Genomic DNA, 18,107 nt, shown 5'->3' with positions numbered 1-18,107 from the left:
GCTTATATGCCTGTAGGATTTCTAAGCTGTTTAGCAGTACCTGTGGGAGAAGTGTAGGATCTTTTCCCCTCTGTGTAACCATCACTTCCTGGTGATTCTTGTTCTCTGACACTCTTACCTGTGGACCCTCTGGGAGCCATGTGATCTGTATTCAGCCCTTCCAGCAGCATTCTTTTCACCTGGAGAATGCAATCATGAGTAGCCCTTATCTTATTAAATTATAATCCAGTGTTAGAACTGCAGAGTTGCCAAAGTACAAGCAAGGGTGGGAATGAATGGAGTGTGCTGGCTTTGGCAACAAAGGCTGCTGAAGTATCAAGGCAGTAATTTAGATGGCTCCCCAGAAATTTTGTGTTCTCATTTATTGAGAGATAACTTGCAGTTAGTTGGCTAAAGAGCTTTTTAGCTCTTACTGATGTCTAAATGTGTATATATATAGAGTTCAGAACTGAACCAGTAAGGTGCACCGATGTAAATGCAGCTCTAAAATGAGGGCAACTGCACTGACAAACAGAAAAGTTGGTTTGAGAAGCCTGGCAGGTTGTGCTGAGCAGGCCAGTAAAACTACAGACTGTTGTTCTTGGAGGGAAGCAGGGCTTCCAAGTGGTGTTCTGTTCTTTGAGAAGAATGGGTGCAGTCAGTCCCCTTTCAGGTGCTAATGAAAATGCATCGACTGAAATTTCCGTGTCCTTTGAGGAATGTGAAGGCCATGGTGTACATGCAGTTGGAGCAGTGCCTGCAAACAAAACCTGAACCTTGCTAAGAAACTTTTTCCTGTGTTTAGTACCTCAGCATGATAGACCTGCTGGAGTCCATCGATTACATGGTTCGCAATGCACCCTACAGAAGATTTAGGCCAAATGTACCTCTCCATAAAAATGCCAGGGAATGGTAAGCTGTGTACATTCATGCATTCTTTGGGAGATGCTGGAGTCTTCTCCAGTCTCTTGATTCTCCTTTGTGATTAAAAGTACTTTTAAAACTACTCACATGCTGGTATAACTTCCACAGAGCTTTGCTTAGCCCTTAGATTCAAGTGATAAAAGATGCAGTCGATGGAAATCTCACTTGCTAAGCTGAAGTCCCCAAAATTTGAACAAAATGCCAATACTCTCACTAGAGGTTAAAATGTAATTTTAGAAAGGCTAAAGAAAAACTTAGCAAATGTTATACAAGGGAAACGTGTGCCAGCTGTAGATTTGAACTGATACACTTTTTGTTGGCTTTTTTCAAAGTGCTCAAGTGCACTCAGTGCTGTAACAGCCCAAATTTGCAAAAGTGCAGAAGTCAATAATGAAGGTTTGTAGCTCTTCACTCATTAAATGTAAGCCCTCTGTCCATTTTGCAAAAGTGATGTTGAGAACACTGAAATTTTTATAAGCCAAGTTACTCAAATTACAAGTGGTGAACAAAGTGTTTGCATATTAATAAACTGCCTCTGCAACCTGTAAGTTGTAATGCACCAATGAAATGGGAAGTTGTTCACAGAGATGAAATTCTTACAGGTGGAAATATGCAGGTAACAGCGTTCTGGAAGTTCACATCAGAAGACGTACTCGGATGTGGTCATGGAGTAACATAAAACAGCACAGGCAGCTTCTGAAGAGTTACAAAAATGTGTACAAGAACAAGCTCACACAGAGTAAACTGTCAGAAGAAACACAGAGGCAAATCCAGGTATGAGTCTTTTCTCTTTGGAGGAATTATGTTTTAGTCCCTCTATGAAAGAATTCTTTAGATATAATCGAGAGTAATCCAGGTTGATGGTTTTACAAGAACACAAGAGGTCTGTGAAAATACCTTCTTAGTCTAAGCTCTGTGTAACCTATTGTGGAAAACAAAATAAAATACTACTAAAGTGCCATTAAAAGCAATCTATCTTTGGTTGAGGATTAGTGAGCATGGATACTTTTAATGAAGAGCAAGAGTAATCTAGTTAAAAAAAAAACAAAACTAGACTGCCTAACATTGATTTTAACTTGTAGCGAACTTTGCAGCTGGGGGTGGGATATACCTGTGATAGAAATGAGCAGAGCTAGAAATCAATTGGAATGTAAATATGAAGGAGCTGGTAGAAAATTTATAGTGGAGAGCCTTTCATAAACGTGTTTTATCAGCAAATAATTTGATAATTCATTTTTGTAGGACCTAGAAAGAAAACTTGACGTCTTCAATACAATCTTAGCAAGACAACAAGCACAAGTTGAGGTAAGGAGTAATTTCTGTTCAGTAGTGTTGTAGCACTTGAAATAGGATGGTTTTGTCATGATAGTATTTTTAAGAACATTGTGCTGATGTGTATGATAGCACAGGTAGGTTGGAAGACAAGTTTCCAATCTTTCCAGGACATGGCTAAAGTGATTTCCAAGCTGGAAACCAGTTCAAAAACAAGTTCAAAAGTTTTAAATGCTACAGGATTGGTCCTCAGGTTTGTTACTACTACGTTAAGAAATCTACTAGATTTAGGAATGTAAATGCTTTTTGTACTCTCTTAACTACTGTCTTTTTGTATGGTTCCTACCTTTTTGTAGTCTAAATGCTGGTGAAATGTGTAGAAAAAGCTGTCCAAAGTAAAGATAAGGCATGCTTGTGTCTGTGCATGCACAAACACACAGAGACATGTCCCTCACCCTGGTCCTCTCTTTGACTCACCAGACAGAGCAAAGATCTCTTAATTCCTTGGGTTGTGGTGTTGCTGTCTCTCAGTTAAATGCATGTTCAACATGCACAAATACATGGATTATTTACAGAAAAATAGTAATACTATAAATTATGTATTTTGTCCAATTTGTTTTAATTTTTGCTTTGTAGACAATAAGATCAGGACAAAAATTACTGAAGAAGAAGAGCACTGAAGCAGAAAAGAAAAGTGGAGGATGGTTTAGTGGTTTCTGGGGTAAAAGAGAATCTAGGATTAAAGAAGATGAAGAATCACTGGTACCTGAAAGTAAGTGTAGATTGTAATGCATTAGGGAGATTTGACATCTTCTTATACATTCAAAAGAATACAGTATTTTTGCTTCCTACTATGCAGGAGAGTATGGCATAAGCAGTACATTTTATGGCACCCTTACTGAATATTGAGCTGGCAAATAAGGCATTCTAAATTGGCCATAAGCTTTTCAGAACCTTGGTGAGGAGAAAAATATCTCACTTACAGCTATAGTGATAATTGGCAACAAATGGAATATTCTGTTTCTGGTGATTTGCTGTCTGGATCAGAGGTTTGATCTACTAAAATTCCTGAAATCTATTTTCATCATGAGGGGCTAGGGATCCTTTTGTAATAAAAATTAAATTGATTTCTGTGCTACATCTGTACCACCATACCTGAAGACTCTTGTGTGAATTGTTTTGCAATCTGGAATTTAGTGCACTATGAAGAATCCATGGAATGCAGCACCACAGCTGAAGTAGTAGGAGGCAAATGTGAAGGAAAGTGGTAATTGTTATTTACTAAGGTGCAAATTGTGTGGGTTTTTGGTTTTAGCTCTTGATGAACTAATGACACCAGAGGAGAAAGCTAAACTTTATACTGCTATTGGATATAGTGACAGCTCCCATCACCTTTCATTGCCAAAGCAGGTAAGCAACCTATGGTTTAAAAAAACAAATCACACAACAAATTAAAGATGCCTTCAGCTCTCTCATTACCCTGAAGAAATGTCAAGGCTTCAAATTCAGGTAGGAAATATTATTTGATCCTTCTGAAGCTGCTGATTTATATAGTAATAAAATGGTGCATTTATTGGGAAGTCAGAACCCTCTCTTGGGAAGGCCAAGACTTGACATTTAGCAGAAAAAAACAATAAAAACATACAAGCTATGTCTTCTGAAATGTAGTTATTTAATGGGATTGTAATGATTTTGGTTGATCTAGTGAGTCCTCTACTGAATGTTGTTTAGCTATGCTTGCTTCAGGGTTTAAAAAAAATTTCTTAATGCTGAAAAGAGTGAGACTATATTTGCTCTGCATTTGTTGAACTACACTGTTTTATGTTAAAGAAATGACTGGTAAACATTGAATAACATAAAGAGTCTGTACTTTGCTTTCTGCATAGAGATGAGTTTCTAATCTTAGTTGACTGGAAAAACTTAGACACATTTTAGTTTGTTAAAATGAGGAGTTCTGAAATTTTTTTCTTATTGAGATGATTAATTTCAGTTTCCTCTGTTTTTCTCACTAGTATGTTGCCCATGTTGTGACACTGAAGCTGTTAAGCACTTCTCTTACAATTAAAGAAGACAAGAATGTGGCAGAAACTCTAAAAGTGCAGATAATTGATCTGAGTACCAAAATATCCCAGCGCCCAGGAGCACAAGCCATTAAGTAATTGGATTGGTATTTTCTTTTTGTAGAAACATCTCTGCCCCTCTTCACCCCACTCCCCAGATTCTTCACTTTTCTTGGGTAGTCCTTGTTGTACATTGCCTTGTAAATTTGTTGGTGTTCTGTAATTGTACTCTGTTGTAAATAATATAGTTTGGTGAATAACATGGAATGGGAGGAGGAAGGGAATGCTGTCTGCTGGTTTTCATGAACAATGGCAACCTTGTTCTTGAATAGAAGTGTTGAAGTGCTGAATCTGACTTTTGGGAAGTGATAGCTAAGCCATGTGAAATGGTGTGGCCAACACACTCCAGCCAAGCTAGTGAATGTGGTACTCATTGCCTACAGAAATGAGAAATTGTGTGTTTGTGCTGGAGGTGGAAAATCAGCCTGAGCATAAGATACTGAGACCTTCCTGTGTTTTAGGAGAGGACACACCAGAAATAGTGAACAAAGATTATTGGATTACACAGTCAATGGATAAGATTGCCAGTGTCTGGAAAATGAATCTGTGCACTCTTGGCTTTCATTTGCAGTTCTTTCAGTTCAGGTTTCATACATAACATCACCAGCTCAGCCACTGACACCTGAAATATTTTTGCTGAAAACCATTCTGGGGAATTTTCAAGGTGCAGCTTGAATGCTGCACAGAAACAAAGGGCTTTGACATTATTTTACATAAATGTATGCCATAAAATTTAGTTTGCAAGACTGAAGCAGTAGAACAGATAGTCTTATAAGGGTTATGTTTCTGAAAAAAATGTACTTCAGTTATCTCAACAGAGCCAGGCATATGACAATGATTATGGTCAAATATGTTGCCTCCCAAAGTTAGGGATTTTAATGGTGGAGGCACAGGACCTGAAAATCAGTTTCTTATGTCATAAGTACCTCTAAGGAGGAGTGAAGCTGGTGTGCTTTGGTGGTGTTCAATGGCTTCCTTCAAAGGTGTTTTCCTACAGGCCCCACTCAACACTATTGTCAGGGCAGTTCTCAGTCCACAATTCCCATTTGCACCAAAAGAAGTCTGCAACTGCTTTTTACATCCATACACAGTAGTAAACATCCCTACACTTTTTATTTATGTAACAGAAATATTCTGCCTTGCGTTTTCTCTTGCAAATGATTCTAACCCTTGCCTAATGAAGTGTTTTTAACTATTCATCTTCTTTAGGGTTGAAGCAAAGCTTGAAAACTGGTATGTTACAGGCCTGAGACAAGAAAACATTGTGCCCTCTCTTGTGGCTTCCATAGGGGATAGCAAATCTTCTCTGCTCAGGATTGAGTTTGATGTTAACCCAGAGGACAGTACAGCTGACCAGAGCCTTACTATTGAATCACAGCCTGTGGAAGTAAAATATGATGCAGTGAGTAGTAACCAAAACTCTCAGGTGTTTCTGCCTCCTCTTTCTCTGCTCTTACTCTCTTGGCTCTGTCCAGATCTGATTTTGAGTTTTTGTTGTGTAATGCTATATAATGCTAATTCTTGTCTTTTTTTTTTTTTAAGAGAACAATAAATGCAATGGTAGAATTCTTTCAGACAAGTAAGGGAATGGATCTTGAAAGATTAACAACAGCCACATTAATGAAACTGGAGGAAATCAAGGAAAGAACTGCTACAGGTAAGATAGTAACAAATCTCAGTGAAGGCAAACCCTTAAAATGTTTCCCTGTGATTATCCAAACACTTGCCTTATGTTTTGATTGATGACCAAATGGTAGGATGGGGATTTTTCCTTGAGTTGGTGCCCACATTTCAGCTGGGATACAGTTAATTACTTCTCACTTCATTGCTTGGAGATTTAGGGAATGTTTTGTGGGAAGGAGCATTGAGTTGAGTAAGAAATCAGTAGAATGCTCTGGAAGTCTTGATTCCAGAGGCTTTATCTTTCAGATAACATCTTGTTATATGCTGACTGTCTCAGTTGTTTTTGCTTGTGAATAGCATTGACATTTCCATGGCCTTTCCTTTTCTTTCAGGATTAGCTCATATTATTGAAATGAGGAAAGTCCTTGACTTGAAGATTAATCTGAAACCTTCCTACCTGGTGGTTCCACGGACTGGTTTCTACCATGAAAATTCAGATTTGCTGATTCTGGACTTTGGTACATTTCAGGTATGTAAATGATGTCTCTTATAAGCCTAGGGAAAGCAAATATTCTCTTTTAACATAGCTGTCATTTGGAGCATCTTCCTTTCAGAAGGCAGGGTGATCATCTGTGTCAATGTATTTTTAACTTCTCATATTTCTAACCAAACAGATTGGGGTCAGCAGTTTGATCAGAGCTGTTGGGGTATCTTTGATGTACTTGTAGTATTTAATCCTCCCCAGGAAATATGTTCATGTGATAATCATGATTGCAATACCTTATCATTTAGTATCTTTCATTTCTTCAGCAGAATACATGAACTTCTGTTTCCTTTTTTGTAAAATTATAGCCTTTTATTAATAAAAGAGAAGATAATTTTTCTCTTGAAGTTTGAAAATTGTTTCTCTAAAATGGAAAGATTGCAATCATTTAACTTGATTTAATGACTGATTATTTATTTTAGTTGTATTCCATAAGTAAAACTATAGATTAGTGAAAAAAAGTTTTTTAATAGCTTGAATTAAGTGGATTGATAGAAGTAACAACAAAAAAAATCTACTTAGCAAGAATAAGTGAAGTGTGAAGTGATTTAATCTTTCTCTGTAAGAGTCCAAATGTCAATTATTAGCCCCTATGAATCATCTTTTCATCTTCACTGGAATGAGTAACATGTGTCTGTTTTAAAGACTTAACTTTTCTTTTGTTTTTTATGTGTTTAGCTGAACAGCATAAATCAAGGCAGTAGTGAAGCTTCTAACTTTTCATCTTTAGAGGAGATTATGGACAAAGCTTATGACAAATTTGATGTGAAAATTAAAAATGTGCAACTTCTTTTTGGAAGAACAGGTAACAAAACAACATAGCTGCTGTTTATGCAAAAGATTGTCAAAAGCTACCCAGCTGTAATAAATAAATATGTTTTTTAAAGAAAAAAAGACAAACTAAAATCAGTAGTTAATGAAAAGATGGGTTTATAATACATGTTGGGTGCCAAACTTTGAAAAAATTGCTTAGTTTCTGCTCATTTTTTGTTTGGACCTGTGCATCACTTTAATGGTAGCAATGAATGTAAATAAAAAGAACTGTTATGTTTTCCATCACACACAGGGAAAGCACAGCTACAATTTGCCTTAGTTCTTCACCTAGGTTTGTGTAATCAAGGGAATGCTAGGCTGCTCTTCTGTCTTTTATCTGTCTGTCCATTTGTTTTTCTAGGGGTCAATGTGACACATCTTCTAGTGTAGAACTGGGTGTAGTGCTGCTAAGGTAGTAGTGTTCAGAAATGGGATTAAAAGCTCTTAGAATACTTCACCTAAGTTGTTTTAGGTTTCTTAAGTTGGTTTTTTACCCTCCTAGTGATACCATTTGGTGACTTTAATGATGCCTTAATGAAAGCAATTAGCAAGTGATTTTTTTTAATCTAAATTTATGGGGCATTTTCAGGTGAAGACTGGAAGAAGGCTCGTTTTCAACACCCATCAACTTTGCACATTTTGCAGCCTATGGATATCCATGTGCAGTTGGCAAAATCAATGGTGGAAAGAGATTCCAGGATGGCAAAGTAATATATTAATGTTGAAAAGACTCATTTAGAATTACTTGGTGCTTAGAGAAGTGTTTTCCCTAAAGGTTCATTTGCACTTTGTAATTGGAAGATATTAACTAAGAAACTGAAATAAGTTACTACTGTGGGCAAAATCTTTTTGGATAGCGATTCTCTGAAGCCTTTGCTGGTTACTGACTCCTGCTTAAGTCCAAGCCCTGTTTGAATGCAGAATCCCTGGCTTCACTGTGATGTGATCTCTACAGAGGAGTATCTATACTGTTAAGATTTAAATGAAGAATTGCTGCCTTTTGGATAGGAGTTTAATCAGTTGGTTTTTTTTTAAAAAGGTTTAAAGTGTCAGGAGGACTTCCTTTGGTGCATGTCAGACTCTCTGACCAGAAAATCAAGGCCATCTCTGATCTGATTGATAGCATTCCACTGCCTCAGAAGTCATCCATGTCAGTTCCAAGCACAAAGGTAAGCTGGCTGCAACTAAAAAAGCTTAAAAAAACCTCAAACAAGTAAAAAAACATCATTAGTGTCTTTATTGACTTACCATCAGAACATTCTGGGCTTCCTCAAGCCATGGTGGAGCCTTTGTCATTGTCCTGCTGGTTTCAATAGAAGAACTGGCAGAGCTGAAAGAAAGGTGGGGAAAGCCCTGTGGAACATTCATCATCACTAGAAAATGTGAACATACCAAGTTATCTAAACTTTAAAATACTGTGTTGGTTATTTTGCTCTTTTCTTTCCCTCCAGGTAGCAGCTATCCCCACAATTCCTGTTGTTGGTAAAGGCTTGCTTAGTACACCCCAGCTGTTAGCAGAAATGGTGTCAGGTAAGAGGCTACAGATGGGTCTTTGTAAAGGTTGTAGCAGCCATATTTTGGGGGATAGCTGATATTTTCATGCTGTTATTGATGTTAAAACCTGTAAGGACAGCAGAGTGAGCAGGGTGGGTCATATCTACCCTCAAACACATAAGGAGATTTGATTAAGATGCTGATGTTACCTCAGATGAATAAACTTGCTTTTTCTAAAAAGCAAACCCACTTCTTAAAAAAATTAAGATTATGCATAAGCAACCTCTTCAAAAAAGTGAACTGTAAATACTAACTCTATTAGGTTGTTCTGACTGTTTTATATTAGCAAAGCTCTCCTTTTTCTGAAAAGGCAGAACTAGAATAACACATTACTGAGAAATTACTGTTTTTACTTTGGATTTGAGCATTTGTTTTCATGGCTGTTCTAGAGAAGAATTACCTATGGACACTTGTTTCCTGGAGTTTCTCTTATTATTACTTTGTTATGTGTTCTTGAAAGTCTAATGATGCCTTTAGACTCTAGTGCTGCCTTTGTTGGGCTTTAATTTTGTTCACTTCTCATTCAGTGGGTAGGAGACCAGTATAGATCTAAAGTTTATTTTATCAAGTTAGATTTCAAGTGATCATGCTGTTAAAAATGCAATTGGAATGGGAAAGAGAGAGTGGGATATTTAGCCCTGTTTCTGGAAAAAGTTCACTGACAAAGTAATTTTGCTTCTGTAGACTCTGAAGAAGAATATTTTGATTTTGAGGAAAGCTCTGAACCAACTGACAGTTCAGTAATTAAAGGAGAAGAAATAAGAAAAGAGGAGCCTGCTCAGGAGGAGCTGACAGATCTTCACCTCAAGTTTGAAATTAAAGAAGTAAGTCTCTAATTCTGTTTTCCCCTGCCTAAAGAATACTTTAAAAAATATCCAATACTCTTTTACCAGTATTCTCCAGATTAGTGGATGCAGAAACATAATCACCAAACAAAAAAACCTTCATGTATGCACATACATATTTCTATGTATATGAGATGAGATATTTCTTGTCTGCATGGGATGCATATAAATAAAACATGATGCATACACATAGATGTATTAAAAAAAAAAGAAAGAAGTCCCTTATTGGGGTCTTTTTACTAGAAAAAAATAGTACCAACTCATAATTAGGGGGTTGGAAATGGGAATTTTGCACTGGAGAAACAAACTCAGTCCCAAGCAGGTCTCTTGCAAAGAGAAAATCCCCAAATGTTTTTTGTATTTATATCTTTCACCATCAGTCACTTCTTTCTATTATACACTCTAAAATGTGTAATAAAAACAGTGCTTCTGACAAAGCAGGGAGGGCAGTAATCTTGCACTTGTGTTGTTGGTTTAAATGGTGAGAATACTGCATGTGAGAAGATGCTATAACTGTATTTCTTCTTCATCCAGGTTTTAGTAGAACTCACCAGACAAAAGAAAATTGAGGAAACAGTACTTGTATTTGATGTAATGCATCTTGGGACAGAGGCTACTGTCAAAACCTACAATTTAGCAGCTGTATCTTATTTGAAGAAGATCAGCTTGGATTACTATGGGATTGGAGGTAAGAAGCAGTGGCAGAGAGGTGGATTTGTGTGTGTGTGTACAATTAGTTGGAGCTCTCTGTGCCTTGTGCTCTCTGAAATGCAAATGTTGTTCCAGTTTCCCAGCTGATGTGCAGCTGTCCATTGCAGTGCTTGTGCCACTGAGAGAATTGATAAGCTCTGCACTCTCACCATAATGCTTATGGGATAAATAAATGCCTCAGAGCTCAGTCTTTGGGTGGAGAAGGGATTTGCCATTTTGGGTTTAGCAAAGGGAAAGCAGTGACTCATACTTGGTGCAATGTATTTGGCAAATGGTACTGAAAGTTAATCCCTCCCTTCAAGGCACAGTTTTTTTGGTTCTCTGAAAGAACAGAAATGATTCTGTTTATCTCTTTAATAATTCTTGTTTATCTCATGTGGTGTTTTACAGGTAAAAAAACACCCATTCATCTAATTAGTTCTCAGACAAGCCTGGCTTAGACCTGCTGAAAGTGGAATATGTCAAGGTATACACTAAGCTTTTTAAAATTATTTTTAAAACATTTCTATATATTCTTAATATATAGTCTATATATAGTCCTATTCCTACTATTCAGAGCTAGTTGGATTATTTTGTATCTTCTGAAGACGACAGTGACTGGTTGAAATTAATATTAAACATCATGCAAATCATTATTTTCAGGCTGACAGAAATGGGCCACAGTTTCAGACAATTTTTAACAACACTGAACAGATGATTCAAGTGAGTATTTACAGATTTTATTACTTATTTTCTTTTGGTTTGCTTGCTCAGAACAGGGGAATTAATAAGACTTGTTTTGCTTTCCTGTTTTCCTGCCTTCCAGCAGGAGACTTCAAGAGTTAAAACATCCTTGAAAATTTTTATACCACTTTAGAGCAGAATATTTGTCTGTTGAACTGCTGGAAAAGGTCTGTCTAGCTTATGTGGATGAAATTCAAACTGCTGTAAAAATGCACCTTCTCATGCATCAGGGATCATGACATTCAGGGGCCAGTGCGGGAAACTGCAGTGGAGTCACAAAACCTTTCATGTCAAATAATCTGTGTTGTGAGTGCCACATATTCAGCACTCTACTGGCTTTTAGAAGAAGTCTAAATCCATCTCTGACTGTGATTTTTTTAATTTTACTAATGGTGTCTTTCTGAGTCAGATTTTAGTCTAAAGAAAAAGAGTGGCTTGAGGCATTCTTGAAATAGATAATCTTGAAAGGGTGGTGGTTTTTGGATAGGTTATTTCTCCTCTTTAGACCTTTATGGCATTATTTTACCTGCCTTATTTTAATATGAAGACTGAAATAATTCACTTGTTATGTAATAGTTTTAGGATGTCTATAGATTTCATCAGAGAGCTTTAATACTGAATGTTTTTGCCAAAAAGCAGTTCCTGAAGCTGCAGCAGGAGATGAGAGTTCTAACACTGCAGTGCTGCTGAGTTACCTGTCTTCATACTATGGGCTGGTGCTAATGCCAAGAGAACTCAATTTTCTGAACATCATCTGGAGTTGCTGCTGCCTTGCAGCTCTGCAGTGGCACTTCTGTGCCTGGAAGAATTGCATTTGGGCTCTGTTTGCAGTCTCAAGGCCATTCAGGTGGACAACCTTTCTTAAACTACACAGCATGCACTGACTCATCTTTTAGACTCCTTAGTGGATTTTTTGAGGAATACCCATATTCTAAATATCTACATGTCAGCCACCTGCTGTAGTACTGTTATTGCAGGAGCATTCAAGCCCAAGGCTGTGTTTGACAAAATTAATTTTGCATCACTTTTTTGTACTGTGGAGGTTACAGGTTAGCAGTTGCAGCTGTAAGAGCTGGATTCTTGCTAGGTTCCCTGATTTCTAAGCTTATCCCCATTCTGCTTTACAGAAAGCTTTTCCCTTTATGATCTGTTGCTGGCCACTCATGCAGCTTTTCTCTTTCTCAGGAATGGTTCTGTTGCACTGGGTGCTTTTGCACCTCACTCTGACACCCTGAACTCACTGTTTGATCCTATGGACTCTCATGTTTTCAACAGGTGACTTTTTCATCACTGAACCTCCTGTTGCACACAGAGGCCCTTATGTCTGCTGTCAGTTTTCTAACAGCTGTTAGTCCATCAGGCAGTGACAGAAGTGGAGAGACAGCATCCAAAGAAAAAAAGCAAGAAGATGACTCTAGATTGAAGAAAGGTACAGTTGTGATTATCCATATGGTGGTTCTAGAAGGATGTGTTGCATACTGGCAAAGCAAATCCAGAGAAACATGATTAGCTTTGTTGAAATAAAGATGAAAGTGAAAATATGAGTCAGAGGTGCCTTGAAAATCCCACCTTCTCTTATTTCTAGTGTCTAAACCTTCCAAGGATAAGGATGTGTTTGACTTCAAGCTTTTTGCCAAGCTGGATGCCTTCTGTTTAAATATTTGTGATGAAAAAAAGAACATTGCAGAGATCAAGATACAAGGTATTAAATTCCTTATTAGAAGTAACTGCTCTGGTAATTTAGTTTCAAAGCAATTGCTAATCATTGGACTAAAAAAAGGGTGTAAACATGCAGCATCTGTTTTGATCTATTTGTTTATTATTGTTATCTGTGCAAGAATGGCTTGTTGTCTTGTTTTCTAAGTCAGCCTTCAAGTCTGTCGTAACGTTTTGGCCTCCAGCTAGAAAGATGTGCTGTTATTGCTCAAATGATTAGGTTCATCCTTTGAGGGAGTTTGATTATGGCTTTTCATGTTGTACTAAGATATTTTATGGTATACTGTAAAGTTATTTAGGATAAATTATGATGTAGGATAAGAAAACCCCTTCAAAATATTTTCTTCAGGTTTTAACCCTCGGGGTTCTTTTGGGTTCCTTGTTTTGGTTTTGTTTTCTTGATTGGTTTTACCCCTTGGAAGGGCTATCAATAATTCTTTGGGGAGTTTCACTTTTGTCTGACTTCAACTGCCATCCTCATAGTTGCTAACACTCTCAGGAATATTTAAGAATGTGTGATATGCAAGATTAGTACTACAGTTGATAAAGTCTTTTGCTTGTGCCCATCTCTAGATCATATAATGTATTCACACAAGATTATGTATGCAAAAATACTGGTTTCAAATAGTTCAGTATAGTAACATCTTTCCTAATAGAAAATATCAATGCCTTCACTCAATAGCTTGAGATGCATTCACTCAGTAGCTTGCTTATTAAGAAGTGGAGGATTGATTATTTTTCTAGAGTAGTTGCTCAGTTATTTCCAGAGATGATTGATATTGAGACACTATTTGTATTACAAGTATTTCTATTTAGTTTTGGTTGAAGCTGTAGTACAGTCATTCTAAAGTAACTTAGTAACTTTTTCTCACTTCCTCTGCTGGTGTCCCCACCCTGAAAATGACTGTCACTTCTGCTGTGCAAGACTCTGTTTAATGTCACTTCTGCTGTGCAAGACTGTTTCTGTTTTTGTACTTTGCAGGTCTTGACTCATCTCTTTGCCTTCAGCCAAGCCAAACTGAGTTCTTTGCCCGACTTAAGGACATAGTTGTCACAGATGTTGATTCAAGGACCCTTCATAAAAAAGTACTCAACTACAAGATTTTAACTTTTACTTGATTCTTGGTTAGTTTGATGTGTATAAAAGTGAAATGTAATACACATTCCACTCTTCTAAAAGTATTTGATTTGTCGTGAATAAGTATTTTCAAAAAGGGACATCATAAAGAAAAAATTTCATTTTACTAGAATGGATTTCTGAAAGGATTAGAAAAACCAGTAATCTAACTTGTAATCTGATAGGCTGATGGTATCTTTAGTTCTTTGTGTCATTACTTTTGTAGAAGCTGCTGATGGCTGGTGGGTGCTGTTTCTCTTTCTAGGCTGTGTCTATAGTGGGAGATGAAGTTTTCAGTTTCAATCTGACATTAAATCCTCATGCTACTGAGGGAGAAGCCTACACTGACATGTCAAAAGTGGATGGTTCTGTATGTTTGAAAGTGGGCTGCATCCAGCTGGTGTACCTTCACAAATTTCTCATGTCTCTCCTGGTAAGTCTTATTTCCCTTTCTGTCTTTCTGCAGCATTCTCAGATTAGTGGGGCTGTGCTCTCAGTACAAGTGTTATGTTTCATTTCCTGAAAGAGAAGGGATGGGTTTAATTTTTCCTGTGTACTATTAAAAGCTTTGGTTAGTAACTGATTTAAATTTCAATTGGGTCACTTCCCACCCTCAGTTTTGGAAATAGAGAAAAACTTGGTGCTGTTGAGGTAGTTTGGGGGTTTTATGTTTGCTGCCCTTTCCATCCCTAGCAAAATTCTGAGTTCATTGCAGACATGTCAGAGCTAACACCAGAGGAAAATCTTGCTGCAAGGTGGGTGTCATGATGCCTGCAAATTAACCAGTGTAAATATCAGTGTGTTTGAGTACCCTAATGATGGCTTTTTCAATAAAGCACCAGTGGGCTTTCTCTCATTCAATAGGTTCTTTAATAGGAATTCAATACTATTCAGGGAGGGCAAGAGGAGCTTTCAAAACTGTGTCCCTAAAAGCTAATGAGCTAAGGAAAGAAGGAAAAATAGAGATGAATTTAGAATAAGTGGATTGCACGGGTTAGTACTTCTTTGACCCTTCATTAGAGGTCATGACAGGAAGTACTCAGTTGTTTTTTCTGTGGAAAATTCAACTCCCATTGAAGCAGGCAGCATAATTGGCAGCAATAATTGGTGGATGATGGTGGAAAATGAAAAAGTAATCTAGAGTAAAAACTATTTACAGACATTTCTCCATTCTCTTCACTGCTTTTCTAGACCTTCTTGAACAACTTCCAGACAGCCAAGGAGACACTGAGTGCTGCTACAGTCCAAGCTGCAGAGAAGGCTGCCACCAGTGTGAAAGACCTGGCCCAAAGGAGTTTCCGCCTTGCAATGGACATTCACCTGAAAGCACCAGTTCTGGTTATCCCCCAGTCCTCCATTTCCCCCAATGCAATAGTAATAGACCTGGGCTTGATTAAGGTTCAGAATCACTTTGTCTTGGTGTCCTCAGAAGGCAGCTCACTCCCTCCAGTCATTGACAAAATGGATGTGCAGCTGACAAAGCTGAAGCTATCGAGGTATGGTGGCTAATACTCTGTAGAACATTCATGTTCTTGCCTAGAAAACATGATTGGTACTAGTGTCAAATATTTGCTATTGAAATGCCTTTTATCTTAGTAGATCAGTAATAAAATCAGAAACTGTTCTGCTTAGCAAAGTGTTTGGTGCTGCATTTGAGATTTTAAGATTTTCAAAAATTTAACATGTGACTTCCAACCTTCCAGCTGTTTTCTTTCTTTCCTTTCTGTGTTTCAAGGATCACTTTGGAGACAGATTTGACACATCCAGATATTCAGATACTTCACCCTATTAATTTAAGCCTGTCTGTGAAACGAAATCTCTCTGCAGCTTGGTTTCACAAGTTACCAGTGTTGGAGGTCACAGGGTACCTGGATACAATGAATGTAAGTCTTGTGACGAGGTGGTGATAATACTTACCCTGAGAGCAACCCTAATGTTATTTCTGGGCACAAAGTGGCAACAAGCTGCTAATTTTTAGTAGGTGTGGAGTGGATTTCAGCAAAGAAATAGGATTTAACCCCACCTGGATGAATGTCATAGTTTGAGAAGATCACAGAAATGGTTTTGTGACCAGTTCTCTGAGCAAGAATTCTTTGAAGTGTTTTGGTTTGTTTTTTTTTTTACAAATGGGATCTTCTTGAGAGGAGTTTAAATTAATGCAAACATTTGCTTTAGTAACTCCAGCTTCCTACCTTCCCATCATCCTTGAGTGGGATACTTGTTTGTTGTGGCATTTTATGTACAGGGAAAGAAAGTACCAGGGACATCTTGGGTGAAACTGAAATTAAAATATCATGGAGGGGCATGTCATTGACAGGAATGTACTAAAAGGATAGGTACATTAAATGCTGCAATGTATATTGATACAGCACTGGAGGTCAAAACCTTTAATCTCCTCAGACCTTTACAATCAGTGGTTGAAAGAATTTAATTTTCTTATTGAAGGGATGATTCTGCTGGCAAAATAGCTGTAAATAAGCTCTCTTCTTGCCAGGAAACGTTGTTCTGCTTTGTTAGCAGGTGATAAGTTCAAGGAACACTGTGTTTCTCCTGAGAATTGTGATCTGCAACTTTTTAGGTTGTGTTAAGTCAAGAGGATTTGAATGTCTGTCTCAAAGTGTTGACGGAAAACCTGGGTGAAGCAGAAGAAACTCAAAAGGATGCAAAATCAGTGCTGCAAAGGGAAGGTCAGAGATGGAATTATTGTGAATACTAAGTGTGTTTGCTTTCAGGAGTAAGGAAAAGCATTTATTTTCTGGAAAGGAAGTTTTGATCTGAGGGTATGGTAATAAGCTGAGTCTAATTGATAAACTCTTTAATTTTGCAAGGACAATGTTCATACTTTGATACTTAAAAAAATTGGAAACATTACAAGGCAAAATTTGGTAATTGTGTTGGCTAAGTTGTCAAGGAACTAGCAAGTTATTGAGATGTCAGAGTCATCTTATTGCCAGAACATGTTTCTATTTCCCCTTCATGCTCTGAAGTTAAAGGCTCTGCTTATGGAAATATTGCTAGTTTATCTAAGGTGAATGTAAAACATCTAAATGAATAAAAGAATTGGATGTGTTTCTTGAGCTAAACAAATGATGGCAGTTTCAAAAGTTAAGCAATATATTGAATGTTCCAGGTAAAATGAAAGAACTGGAGAGATCAGTTTTGACACAGGATAAGAGTGTTTCAGAAGGAATGCTGTCTGAAAAGAGAAAAACAACATTAAATGAAGATGTAATCAATATGCTACTTAATTTTGAAATCAAAGAGGTATGTATCCATCTGTACAACTTACTGAGTCTGAGCCCTGTACTCATCTGTTTCTTAGAAGTAGTGGGCTATAAAGTCCTTTTTAGCAGTTTGACTTGGCAACTAAAGGAAACCAAACAAGAGGAAGAGAGCAGGGGCCAGGGGAAATCTTTAGCAAATTGGTCTTAGAGGGTCTATTTATAAAAATGCAAAATGTCTAGATTAATCTTATGTTTCACATTTAGCTGTTTATAACTGCCTGCTGTGTCTGAACAGCTTCACTGAAATACTGAACTTATTTTCCTTTCTATATTCAAGGTTGTAATAACCTTGATGAAGCAGGTTCAGAAGGAGAGATATCCATTACATATTCTGACTGTGCTACAGCTTGGGACCAAAACCAAAATTAGAAATCATGAATTGGCTGCAGCAGCATATCTGAAGAAAATCACAATGAGATGCACTGAAATACATGGTGAGTCTTGTAGGGAACTGATACAATCAGTTGAGTGCATGCAACTGGATTTACAGCCAGAGGATAACATATAGCAACCAATAATGAGGGGAAAGGAAAGGGTAATTTAGATGGAATTCATCTGTTTTACCTGCTACCAAGTTTCACTGCCATTGCTAGAGCTAGAGTTCATGTATTTGAGTGAGCTAGTACTTTGAGCAGGAATGTTCCTGAGAAGTATTCCAACTGTTCAGTGGGTTTTGATGGGCTTCTGATTCTGTGCTTTATGACCAGTGCTGGCAGCACTGGAAATGCTTCTTTGGTTGGTCAGGTAACAATTCCAAGTGACAGTGAAGTGATAACTGAAATAGCCATTTATCCAAAGGAGAAAAGTAAGGTTTTGAGTATAAAAACATGAAGGTAGGAATGCAAAGAAGTTTCAATTTTAAGTCTTGCTTCAAGAGCAAGA

General features: G+C 37.4%; 1 protein-coding gene across 1 annotated transcript in view; it reads left to right on the top strand.

Moving 5' to 3' along the window:
- VPS13C (vacuolar protein sorting 13 homolog C) overlaps window positions 1–18,107 on the top strand; it is a 76,924-nt gene that overhangs the window by 14,044 nt on the left and 44,773 nt on the right. The window contains 27 exon segments of the mRNA XM_036389308.1: window positions 785–891; window positions 1,506–1,677; window positions 2,146–2,208; window positions 2,812–2,947; window positions 3,491–3,585; window positions 4,188–4,330; window positions 5,505–5,697; window positions 5,838–5,952; window positions 6,311–6,447; window positions 7,141–7,267; window positions 7,865–7,982; window positions 8,315–8,444; window positions 8,727–8,805; window positions 9,514–9,653; window positions 10,209–10,362; window positions 10,776–10,802; window positions 10,805–10,851; window positions 11,028–11,087; window positions 12,384–12,537; window positions 12,694–12,810; window positions 13,807–13,910; window positions 14,207–14,374; window positions 15,133–15,437; window positions 15,677–15,824; window positions 16,520–16,628; window positions 17,072–17,205; window positions 17,503–17,659. Of these exon segments, the coding sequence (XP_036245201.1) occupies window positions 785–891; window positions 1,506–1,677; window positions 2,146–2,208; window positions 2,812–2,947; window positions 3,491–3,585; window positions 4,188–4,330; window positions 5,505–5,697; window positions 5,838–5,952; window positions 6,311–6,447; window positions 7,141–7,267; window positions 7,865–7,982; window positions 8,315–8,444; window positions 8,727–8,805; window positions 9,514–9,653; window positions 10,209–10,362; window positions 10,776–10,802; window positions 10,805–10,851; window positions 11,028–11,087; window positions 12,384–12,537; window positions 12,694–12,810; window positions 13,807–13,910; window positions 14,207–14,374; window positions 15,133–15,437; window positions 15,677–15,824; window positions 16,520–16,628; window positions 17,072–17,205; window positions 17,503–17,659 (3,439 nt within the window).

The sequence above is a fragment of the Molothrus ater genome, chromosome 13 (genome assembly GCF_012460135.2).
Source record: "Molothrus ater isolate BHLD 08-10-18 breed brown headed cowbird chromosome 13, BPBGC_Mater_1.1, whole genome shotgun sequence".
In the NCBI taxonomy this organism is placed as follows: domain Eukaryota; kingdom Metazoa; phylum Chordata; class Aves; order Passeriformes; family Icteridae; genus Molothrus; species Molothrus ater.
Note: the sequence above shows the minus strand (reverse complement) of the source record. Positions and strands in the feature narration are given on the sequence as shown.